Consider the following 12,418-nt stretch of genomic DNA (forward strand, 5'->3'; position numbering starts at 1 on the left):
AGTAACTGCTACGGTGCCGCACCAACACAGATAATCTGACACCAAAACAGGCTTCAAGAACGCAGTAAGGTAGGTGGTGTTTTTTTTCTTTATGAGTGCATGTGTGTTAGCATGTGTGTATGTATGAGAGTGTGAACACCCATAAGTTAACATCACCGGCCGCTACTGGATTTACCTCGAGTTAAAATACTTTTTCCACACTTAAAATATTATGTGTACCTGTATACAAATGTAATTTCTCCCAAGTTAAAATATTATTTCCCCCTTCCCCCCCATATTTAAATATTACGTGTATATGCATTATTTGAGTCAATTATAAAAAATAGTATTTCAATTTAAAAATAAAATATGTGTAGCAAAAATTTTTTTACTCTAGTTAAGTGGCAGGAAGTTGTGTGTGTGTGTTATTAACAGAGTTACATGTACCTACCATTTGATTATTACCAGGCAAAAGTAACTTGTAATATTATTTTCTTCTTTTGTGACAGTCTCGTTTACTTAAGTTTCTTTTAAAAATAATGTATGTATATTTCTCACATCAGTTTTTTTAATATCTCTTACGAGTAGCACATTGCTACAATTAAGATTAAATATTATGTTGGTTTTCCAGACAATAGTAACATCCTACATGTTACAACAGTCAACGAGTTTTAAAAACTTTTAATCAGACATGTATTCCCAATCACAGAAGGGGAGGCAGGCTAGAAATAAAACGCAGGCGACACTAGCCCATCAACACAACCACGTAGCTCTTTATACTTAATAAAAATTACTTGTGCTTGTTAATTATTTGCTATACATATATATATATGTATATCTGAAAATCTATCTATTAATCGTTACAAATTTATTTCCCTTTTTTTTAAAACTTCAACAATGCAAAACAAATTTTTATAAGCATATATACATCTTAAATTATATACAGTTTCAGTGTAAAGATTTACTACATCTTGCAAAGTCACTGGAAAAGGCCGTTAACATAATTAGACTTTAGACTGCCACCTGAATTCATAACTTTGATTTCGAGAATTGATTACATATTTGCAGTTATCATAGCTTCACAGTTAATGACTGTTGAAGTCATTTGTGAGTGTAAATAATATTTGCAGTAGAACACTTGATTGAGTAGCAGTAATTGTTATAACCCAGGGGTCGGCAAACTTTCGAGTGATGAGCCAAATGTTTAATAAATGTATTCTCCAAATTTTTTACAGCTGCAAAACATGTTCTTTGTATCTAAATTAAATTTTAATATAAAATGTTTTCACAGTCCCTAGAAGTTATATAGGAGTGTGTGATATGTCATTTTTGTTGAAAGGGTAAACAGTTACATTTAGTTAAATATGGTTAATACAAATATCCCAGAATAATGTAAAGAAACAATGTGAAGTGTCAACTAAAATAACACTGATGCCATTGCTTTGGTTCATTGTAGTATGGGGAGACAAAATTTGGAAATTATATTTTCCAAAAATTATGGTAATAAGTAATTATTTTTGTAGGTAATTTGTAAACCTTTAATTTTTTCTTAAATCCTTTTATGTGCAACAGAATAGAAAGGATTTTTTTTTTAGATAACCACAGGTGTAGAAATAGTAAAATACGTAGTATTTCCAGTCCCTAAAAAAACATTTGGTGTAGTATAAAATTATGTACAAGTTTTAACTTTTTGGAATTTGATTTAAATTAAACATTTCAATAAATTTTGTAATAGTTTGGTTAATATAAGCCTCATTATTGCAAAGTGATAAAATTATGGTCCCTTCAGGTTTGTATTATTGAGGTTTGAGACTGTAAGAGTCAGTGGTATTCTGTGTAAGGTTATTACTCCACAGCTTTTTTTATGCTGTACATGAAACTGTAATGAAGCTAAGCCACGTCAAAGTGGTGGAGTTTATAAACGTTTTGCCAACTGTTACAAAAATATAAAACATGGCCACTACATAAAGAAAAATCTCTGGTAAGCAATACGATACACCAGACACTTACTCCGACTGTTATAGGGCAGCAACAGCCAATTGGAAAACCTCAAGCTTGTACACAATCATCTGATAAGAGCTACGAGACCACTTAATTGGCTACCTACAGATAAACCCTCACAATGTCACAAGCAAAAGCAATGATTGTTCAACTATCTCCTGGCTCGCTGACAATAATTTTTACCAAAATGATAAAACATATCAGAGATGTGGCCAAACCTCAAAAGCCTGCATTAACTGTGGTAGAAATGATTTGCTAAAGCAATTTTCATGGAAACATTTATTACCAATAATTGTAATGCTACAAAAACTACATATTATACAAGGCATGTGCTAGTACATATATTCAAGGAATGTGACTTACGTCCAAACAGCGATCACGTTTAAAAAAATGTCTTGAATCCAACAATACTTTCAATATTTAATGAAACTTAACTAAAAATACGTACAAAGCAACCATTCTTGATTATACAGTTTCAAGACATTTATTCTCTTACAATGCAGCAGTCCACACAAGTATACAAATCACTCACAAATAGAAATCAATTGTACAAAGAAATGTAAAACCACTATCTGCTTGAAATTTAAATTTAACTCTGGTAAGGCATAATCATCTGGAACATAACTATACATCAACAGCAATTAGCCATTTCTATTAGTAATTACAACACCTATTCACATTAATATGTTTATACTTTAAATATATACATATATATAATTTATACACAATGATTCTGATTTGTGAATAAGCTATATTTCTTTCATTTTCTTAACATAGCAAAATAAAACCCCACAACTCTTCATACAAAATAGAAGATTTACAATCTGATGGTGTACTAAGCTATAAACACCACTGTATAAGAAATAAATTCCAATTAATACTTGAGATTATACTTGCAGTCATATATCATTCCAAGCAAATAGAATTTTGTGTGCTTACTCTTCCATTATTGGTCTTTCTTCGCTGTTGCCGACTGATAGGTTGGCGGTGCCTCCTGGAGGAAAAAATAAAACAAAAAAATCTGTCAGAAACATAGCCACAGTGAACTCTCATTAAAACATAAAATATGACTTAAAAGTGGGAAATCCTTTAAAGTCACATACTTCGTAATGTGGCTCAAATATAAATTAGAATATAAATAACTTGATCTTAAACTGAAATACCACAACACTAAATAATAATGTCCTATTTTTTCTTTATTTGAAAGGTATGTTTGCAAATGTAGATGCACACCATTTTCAAAAACACACAGAAGGGTGCATCTTAGTACCAAGAAAATTCTGTAATACAAATACCTGTTGCTAAACTTGTATAATGAAAGTAGTGGGGAAAGAAAAAAACAAAGAAAAATAATTTGCAAACTAGCAAAAATTTAATATTTTTAATACATTTGAGTTATTTCTGTTAACATAATAAAGTAATATTAATAGTGAGAGTGGAGAAAATGTCAAGGGATATTAGATAATTTATAACTAAAAACTATAGATGGATTGGAAACAGAATTTTAGTTTAGAAAAAAAATTTACGGGGAAAAAAATATTCCTGAGGAAACAGGACAGGATCGAGAAATGATGTTACATAATTTGTAAATTTCTATGTACGCCCAAAACTAGTGATTATAAACTAATAGAAGTAGGTAAATTTAACAAAAATGGCAAACTACTATAAAATATAGCTAAATTATTTATTTTATAATAGCTGAAACATTAAAACAAAAAGCCTAATTTGCTAACTAGTAATGCAATTAGCTTGTACCTACATTTTTAACTTTAGTTATACATGCATTTCAGTTATTTAGGGCAGTTATATATCCTTTTGGTAATATTCAACACACATTACTGTGAATTTAGACATGAATCTGGCACTTTTATTTACATTTTTTTCTTCTTCGAAGTTCCACTGTTGCAAGGTCCATAGTGGCAAAGATAAATACAGTAAATAAGTTACTGCTGTGTGAACATGGTGGTATAGTGCGACAAGGAAAAGAACAGAAGGGTTATATTCTAACACTGCCAGGAAGTTATTACCTATGTGGAAAAACAATATGTACATAAATTTTGTTGTTTATTTTCACTATAAGTTTATGTATTTTGCAGGATTTTACAATGTACTTAATTTTTCAAAACAATTATTGGTGGCAGCTTAAAAAAAAAAACTCTGCAAGATAATTGTGAAATCTTGTCTGAGTGGCAACCATCTTCTGATTTAAGGTTCAGGAATGTATTCCACCTAACTAATATAGCATAACAGTACTTACATAATATGCCGGAGGTGGTACGTAAGCACACTGGGGCTTGTTGGGATCGTAATAGGCACTTTGAGCTGCCTCAGCTGCTTTTGCATCTATAAAAACAGACGTAAAACAAAGCATAACATACACATTAGTATAACCGAAGGTGATCCAAGGTTTGAAAATAAGAATTCTTACTTATTTGCAGAACTTAGCACTAAGTTAATATGATAATGTATTTGAAGCATTATTACTTAGTATTTATTCTAAGATTATCATAAAGATTTTGAGCTATAAAATGAGTAGCACCACTGATACGGTGAAATGTCAATCTCATGAAATATGTATGGGATGGTTTGGTTTCTACTGAATTTACACATATTTACCATGCACATTTTAAATGAACAAAGTAAATTAATTGCTTCATGATCCTCAAAACAAGGATATATATATTAAATGTCTAATTAGACAACTTGTGTGAATTTTAAGATTTGACTATTCCCTTCATTACTAATCCCATGCAACTCTGCTTTGGATACAATTAACAAGCTAGGGGTTACTTTCTGATTATCAGGAAATATTGTATGTGAAAGTTAGGATGTGCCATATGTCATAGTGTGTCTGAGGCTGTTTGTTCATGATGACATTGTAACTCTGTACCTTGCTTTAAATACAACGACCAATTTCCTCAAACAATTTGATAACTTTTCAAAAGTAAAGTAACTTAACTTAGTTTATTAACGCCAAGGTAAAGGCCTAGGATTAGTTAGCACCCTGATCAACATAATCAAGTGATTGCTAGTGTGTCGGAACTTGTATTTTTGTTGCAAAGAATATTATTTTATTGGGTAAATTTATTTGAGGAAGCACCATACTCAAGTGCCCAAATAAATACTTTTTAATTACAATTTATGCAATAGTAAGACAAATTTATGTAGCAAAATTTTATAGCTGAACATGGGACAATTGTTGCCTATTAACTAAGCATCTTTTCAAAAATCTTAAAAATGGACTGCTGTGCAAATTGTGAAACAAAAGACAGAAATGTTCTTTTTGAATGTTAAATTGATAAGTATAAAACACTCAACACACAAAAAGGGTTAAAATTTGCTATGAAGAATCGATTGTATTCTCTCTCACACACTTTACTTATATATAACTTAATGAATCATAAAAAATTAAGAGAAATAAATACATCCTTAATATTTTCATGTAAGTACTTGCTAGATTCTTACCCTTCTATAATATGTATCATGCAGCTGCTGCTTTCTTTTAACAAAACCTTAAGAAAATGACCGAACTAGTTGCTTTACAATGATTCACCATTGTTAATAGAGGCGGATTCTTGTGGTGGCTTGTCAATCGTCAGAATTAGGCCATGTTTGGACGTTTCCGTCACTGGATGCCTACGATCAGGACCTCATCGACAATCTTCTGGCACTTTTATCTTTTTTTATTCGCAATACTGCACAGTTGTTTGCAATTGTGCTAGTGTCGTCTGCTATGCATCCATCGTAGATAACTATTTTTTTTTTTAATCTTGGTATTGGCTTCTACTATGAAAATTGTTTTATGTTAGTTCTTATTGTGGTTACTTGAAATATTTAAAGATGTTAAAAAAATTTCAGAGGTGGGCCGATTCAAACCCACAACCTTCAGATTACCAGCTCAGTGCTCTGACCACTTAGCTACTGTGTCAATCATGTTTGAAGGAAGTTTATAAGTGTATACTAGATGCAATTTAAAACTTTGACCGCTCGGAACTCTGGATTGGATAACATATGCCTTTGTACACACGACCATCGAGAGACTTTGAGTAAACCAAAAATTAAAAAGGTATATAAAAAAATAACACACATGAAATTTTTTTTAATTTGTTGGAATTATAGCATCACTTACTAAAGGACGTTACTGATATATTAATTTAAATTTAACCTGCTAGAGTGCAGTATCACCATACAGTCAACTGTCATGACATTCGCCATCCTGTCGGTTGTCCTGGCCACTATACCTAAATTCTGTTATTTTTTAGCTAGAAATTCAGAAAAATTTCTAAAAATAAAAAAATATATACTTATTAAAATAATTATCAATTCTATTGATTTATTTCCATGGTTCGATCCTTGCTCGATACAAAAATTGTAATTTCAGTTAAATAAATATTTATTTTATAAAATAAGGTGAAAAATCCTAAAAAAAAAAGGTATAGATTCATCTACCAGATGTCGAATTATTCAATCCATTCTTGTCCTTGGTTCGATCCTTGCTTGATACAAAAAAAAAAGGTAATTTTATGTAAAAATCACTTATTTAAATAAAAAACATGGTGGAAAATCATAAAAATTGGCTTAAATCCTGAGTCTACCAGCCTCCAGTAAGCCGATATGGCCATCAATTGGAAATTGGTAATATCTGACCTAGAAATTCGGGGAAAAATCCTAAAATGTATATTAAAAAAATTTATTTTTTAAATAATGATTAATTTGATCAATTCATGTATATAGTTCAATACCAGGCAGTACAGAGTTAATTAAATTGATTAATTATAAATAATAAACAGTCTAAGGTCGGGGCGTACCCCTGCGAGTATTGTGTTTATACAGAAGTTGAGGCTGTCCTGTGATGTCAAGTTTGGTCATCCTCGCAGGGAGCTGACCAGCACCACTGATTATGTGAATCATCTAGAGGAATAAATGGTACTTATTCATGAAGAAGCCCGCAAAAATCTTTGATTAGCGACCAATCAAATGAAGATGAGGTACGACCTGAAGAGAACACATCAAGTGCCAGTCATTCATGTGGTAAGGACCATGTGATATGTATCGAGCCACCAACTATTTTTTTTCTTGCCTCATACAGAAAAATTACTTCCAATATATGTGAAGTTAAAAGTATTTATGTACGACTCAGTACCTAAATTCAAGCTCATTAAACAAGAATTTTTAAAAAATACTTAAGTCTAGAGGCAGGATCTGGCCGCTGGGAGAGATTTGCAGGTTAGCCAAAGTGTCAGGCAACCAACCACCTGGCCTCAAGCCACGCGGCGCGCAGGCCCTGCACCCAACCGTGTCGCTAACACGTATAAAACTCCGCTGAAAATGTGGCCTTTACATGGAAAGTACATGTTGGAACGGCTTCAAAGTACAAAAAATGGAACAAGAGTAGAAAACTAGCCTACAAATGTAACATTTGCAACCCCAAAAAATTCACTGGCCAGAGTTGAACTCAGAACATATGCTGCAAAAAAGACATCGACACGAATAATAAGAAACAACAAATCTTCATTCATACCAAGCTAATCGGAACAAAGAGGTATTGTTCAACAATGTTCAGCGAACAATTTAAACAGGTCATAATCAATGCCACACATATAGAACAGTCGTTTCTGACTTCAATTTTGACGCATATTTAACAAAATGACATACATTCAACAAAAAAAATGAACACGCAATACACACACTGGACACGCATATACACAATGAACATGCAATGCACTCACCAAACACACAATACACACACAGAACACTATGAAAATGCAATACATTAAATGAACACGCAATACACACGCAGGTATACACCCCAGGGATACGATCTTGCCACAGGGATAAGATCTGGTCACAAGGATACAATCTCATAGCAGGAATAGGATCTGATCACAAGATGCGGTAGGATACAATACCTTCAACAGTCTTTGGCTCCAATAGTCATTGGCTCCAACAGTCATTGGCTCCAACAGTCATTGGCTACAAAATGTCATTGACTCCAAAAGTCATTAGCTCCAGTTGTCTTAGGCCTAACTGCTCCAGCAACATTTGGCTACAAGGCGACTTGGTTACGAAGCTACAAGACCACAAGACTATGAGGCTACAGGACTACAAGACTTCAAACAAGACTATGAGGCTACAGAACTATGAGACCATGAGTCTACGAGGCTCCAACTAATATGAGACTAATAGGCTACATGGCAACAGGCTACAAGACTACAGGGCTATGAGGCTACAAGGATACAAGGCTCGGAGTCTACATGATGGCAACTGGTTACAATAGTTCAATTCAGCAGCAAGAGTTAATTCATTTCATGCAAATAACTTGTTGCAAGTAGTAGTTCCGATTCTTGCAACAGTTGACGCCACATGCTGTGTTGTGTAGGCAGTCGCTCTTTCATGTGGGTTGCGGAATGCTCACTTATGATCGCAAAAGGAGGGCTTCACTAGACATCAAGGAGCATGAAGTTCGTTTGCACAATAGAAAAGCATTTCTCAACTGTCTCAAGACATAGAAATCACCTGAGTAATGAATCTTTTATTTTTGCCTGAATACCACCAGATAAAAGATATTGTTAAGTGCTGATTCCGTAAGAGAAATTCACTAATTAAACTACAGTATAAACCCACGTATCACCCGCACCTTTTTTTAAAAAATCAGGTTCGAAAAAGTAGGGTGCGGGTGTTACATGGGTCATGGGCCATTTTTGCACGGTGACGAAATAATGCCGGCGCGACTGGAGGTTGCTGCGATAGGCAAGAGGGGTAGGGGAAAAGGATGGGAAGGAAGCGGCAGACAGTCAAGGTCACATTCCTCACAGCGTTATCACAATGCAGCTTCGCTGGTTACAAATGCGCGCTCCCACGCACTGTCCTATCCTTATTTGCAAAGTACCCAATGGTTTTACACCTGTGTTGGCTGCAAGTATTTAAATGAATCGTAAAAATTTGCGTTCTTTCACAGTTGTGGAAAAATTAAAAATAATCAGTGAAGCGGAAGAAATTGGTAACCGTGCTGCTGGGCGAAAATATGATGTCGACGAATCATGTGTGAGGGATTGGAGGAAAAGTAAAGACAAACTGCTTTCGGCCAGTGGCGATAGACATGCGTTCCGTGGTGCGGTAGCAAAGTTTCCGGAGATAGAGGAAAAACTCTACGACTACATGCAGGACAGACGACAATTCGGGTACACTGTAAGCACGGAAATGTGTTCGCTAAAGGCGCTGCAAATTGCTCGTGAACTTGGCGTGGGTGAAGGCTTTAAATCAAGTAGGAACTGGATGCGCAGGTTCATGGTAAGAAAGGGTTTGTCCATGAGGCGGCGTACTACAATCTGCTAGCGTTTACTGACAAGCTACTGTGAGAAATTAATAGCATTTCAGAGGCATGTGTTAAAGCTGCGGAAGCAACACAATTATTTGTTTTCACAAATTGGAAATGCCGACCAAACACCTGTGTACTTTGAAATGCCTGCAGATACGACAGTTGAAACAAAAGTTGTAAAAACAGTGCGCATCTTAACTGGAAGCTGTGAAAAAATGTGGTGCACTGTAATGTTGACAGTCCTTTCCGACAAAAAAAAACTACCACCGTATGTGATTTTTAAAAGGAAATCGCTCCCAAAAAATTCCCTAATTAATGGTATTATATGAGGGCTCAAGAGAAGGGATGAATGGACCATGGAATGGTTGTGGACTGGATTAAATGTGTGTGGGAACAACGACCAGGTGCTTTGTTGAAATTACGAAACATGCTGGTGTTGGACAGCTTTCGCGATCATTTAACCGAAGAAACAAAGAATCGCCTGAAAGATGGGCGAACAGATCAGGTCGTAATACCTGGAGGATTAACTTCAGTTTTGCAGCCCCTTGACGTCTGTATCAATAGGTCGTTTAAAATGCATCTGAAGCGGCAATACTCCGAGTGGATGGCAAGCGAAAACCACGAAATGACACCGACCGGGAGAATAAGGCGACCAAGCTTGTATTATCTTGTGTGTCAGTGGATTCTCAATGCCTGGTCTGTGATCCCAGAAACATTAGTCGTAAAGAGTTTTAAAAAGTGCTGCATTTCAAATGCGCTCGACGGCACGGAAGACGATTGCTTGAGCTCCGATGATGAGTGCTCCGACACTGGCAGCACTGTGGACAACAGCTGTGAGGAAGTTTAAGTCCGTTCTTGGCCGACGGCTGTGACATTATGTTATTCTTTTGTTTATTTTATTGTCTGTGTGATTTTGTACGTCACTTTTACTTAAGCCTAAATAAATGCTGTATTTGTGTTAACCTAATTTATATTTTTATGTAGAATATGCCACATTTAGGCACAAGGTTTTTTATTGTGCATATAATAAAAATAGTTTTTATTATGCGTGGCCAGGACTCGCGTGCTTTATCATTTATTTGTTTGAATGAGGTCATTGCCCAGCGCACGATAATGGACGCGGAAGATTGTAACTGTAAAAAGCTGGGAGCTGGGCAAGGTCACGTGCACACACTGCGTGTTGTTATCGATCGCGCGCGCCGATGCCACGTTCTACTCGCGCTGTTGCCACATTGCAGTTGCCTGCCTTCTGTACACTTTTAACACAAATGCTGAGGCTGTAATAAGTAGCATAGTACTTTTTTGGTAATTCTTTACGATTTGTTACTGTTTGAAAGGAAAAGAAATCACGACTAAATTATTTTTTTTTCCATGTAGATTTGCAATAAAAACTTTTTTTTCCCACCATGGCATTCTAAAAATAAGGGTGCAGGTCTTACCTGGGGGTGGGTGGTACGTGGGTTTATACAGTAAATTCTGAATAAAATTGCTTGTCTAAGTACAAAAAAGAAATACATGCAGGGATTTTTTCTCATGAATCTGAAATTACAATATTTGTATCGAGCAAGGATCGAACCAAGGACAGAAATCAATTGAATCAAAAATTATTTTATTAAGAAAATTTTTCTGAATTTCTAGCTAAAAAGTAACTATTTAGTTATAGTGGCCAGGATGACAGACAAGATGGGGGATGTCACGACAGTTGACTGTATGGTGATACTGCTCTCCAGCGGGTTAAATTAAAATTAATATGTCAGTAACAACCTTTAGTAAGTATGCTATAATTCCTTCAAATTAAAAAAAATACAAGACTGAATGTGTGTTATTTTTTTATATACCGTTATTTAATTTTCGGTTTGGTAAATGTCTCGATGGTCATGGGTACAAAGGCGTATGTTTTCTAATCCAAAGTTCTGAGCGGTCAAGGTTTTAAATTACGTCTAGTATACACATAAACTTCCTTCAAACATGATACTGTGTGGTCAAGAGCACTGAGCTAGTTCTCGCCCACCTCCGAATTTTTTTAACATCTTTAAATTTTTTAAGGAACCACCATAAAAAATAACATAAAACAATTTTTACAGCAGAAGAAGCCACTAATGAAAAAAAAATAAAAATATAGTTATCCACGATGGTAGTGCACCTAGCAGACGACACTAGCACAACTGCAAACAACTGTGCAGTATTGCGGTTAAAAAAAAAGACGAAAGTGCCCGGAGATTGTTGATGAGGTCCTGATCTTAAGCATCCAGCAACAGAAACATCCAAACATGGCTCAATCCTGACAATTGACCAGCCACCACAAGAATCTACCACAAAATCGTAGTTCCATAAGAATAGAATTGCATCAGAATTGGCTATTATATACTATTGTTAGGAGAAAGAGAAGGTAGAAATAATAGTGTGTCTTGTTGGATCGAACAGTTGTGTGTACATTGAATTTTACTATTGCTGGGTCAAAGGAACCTTAAAATTTATAATGTGAGATAAATAAAAATGGTGAGAGAAAAGCACTTACCATATTTATCTGTGTATGGTTTGCACATTTTATGCTAATTTTAATTTAAAAAAAGGTTGTGCTACTATTATTCATTATTCACTATTATTTATGGTTAGAGACAAAATTTTATGGTTATAACTATAGTAAAATTTCATTTTTAAAACAGAAGTTTTTGGTGGTATTGTTTTCATTTTTATAAATGTTTTGTAACACATATTTCACAAAATAACATTATGGTTCCATTTTACAATAAAATAATTGTAATAAATTGGTCTAAAAAAATACATTCAGAACAATAATAAATTGGCGGGCATTTATGGCTTAAAAGTAGTGATGGTTCGAATCCCATTTTTCTCGAATCCGAATCCCAAACTGTACCTCAAATCCACCCCTCTAATCCAAATCCAGTTCTCAAGGGTTAATTATAAAATAATTTATAAGTTAAGAGAAAAAATTAAACATTTTGCAGAATTATTTAACCCTTTAAATTTTTATTTAAAAAAACAAGGATTTTGACACTGTCTGGATCAAGACGATTCCGTTTTTGGTCACATATGTTTCCTGCAGTGCTGAACAAACGTTCAGAGAACACTGTCGCAGGTGGTGAACAAAAATATTTT

General features: G+C 34.5%; 1 protein-coding gene across 1 annotated transcript in view; it reads right to left on the minus strand.

Moving 5' to 3' along the window:
* Positions 1–2,244: 2,244 nt before the first annotated feature.
* LOC134546209 (WW domain-binding protein 2) overlaps positions 2,245–12,418 on the minus strand; it is a 39,416-nt gene continuing 29,242 nt past the window's right edge. Inside the window, exons 6-7 of the mRNA XM_063388822.1 lie at positions 4,238–4,323; positions 2,245–2,974 (exon numbers count right to left, since the gene is read on the minus strand). Coding sequence (XP_063244892.1) covers positions 2,927–2,974; positions 4,238–4,323 — 134 coding nt within the window. The 3' untranslated portion in view covers positions 2,245–2,926. The remainder of the gene's footprint in view (positions 2,975–4,237; positions 4,324–12,418) is intronic.

Source organism: Bacillus rossius, chromosome 1 (genome assembly GCF_032445375.1).
Source record: "Bacillus rossius redtenbacheri isolate Brsri chromosome 1, Brsri_v3, whole genome shotgun sequence".
NCBI classification, from domain to species: Eukaryota; Metazoa; Arthropoda; class Insecta; order Phasmatodea; family Bacillidae; genus Bacillus; species Bacillus rossius.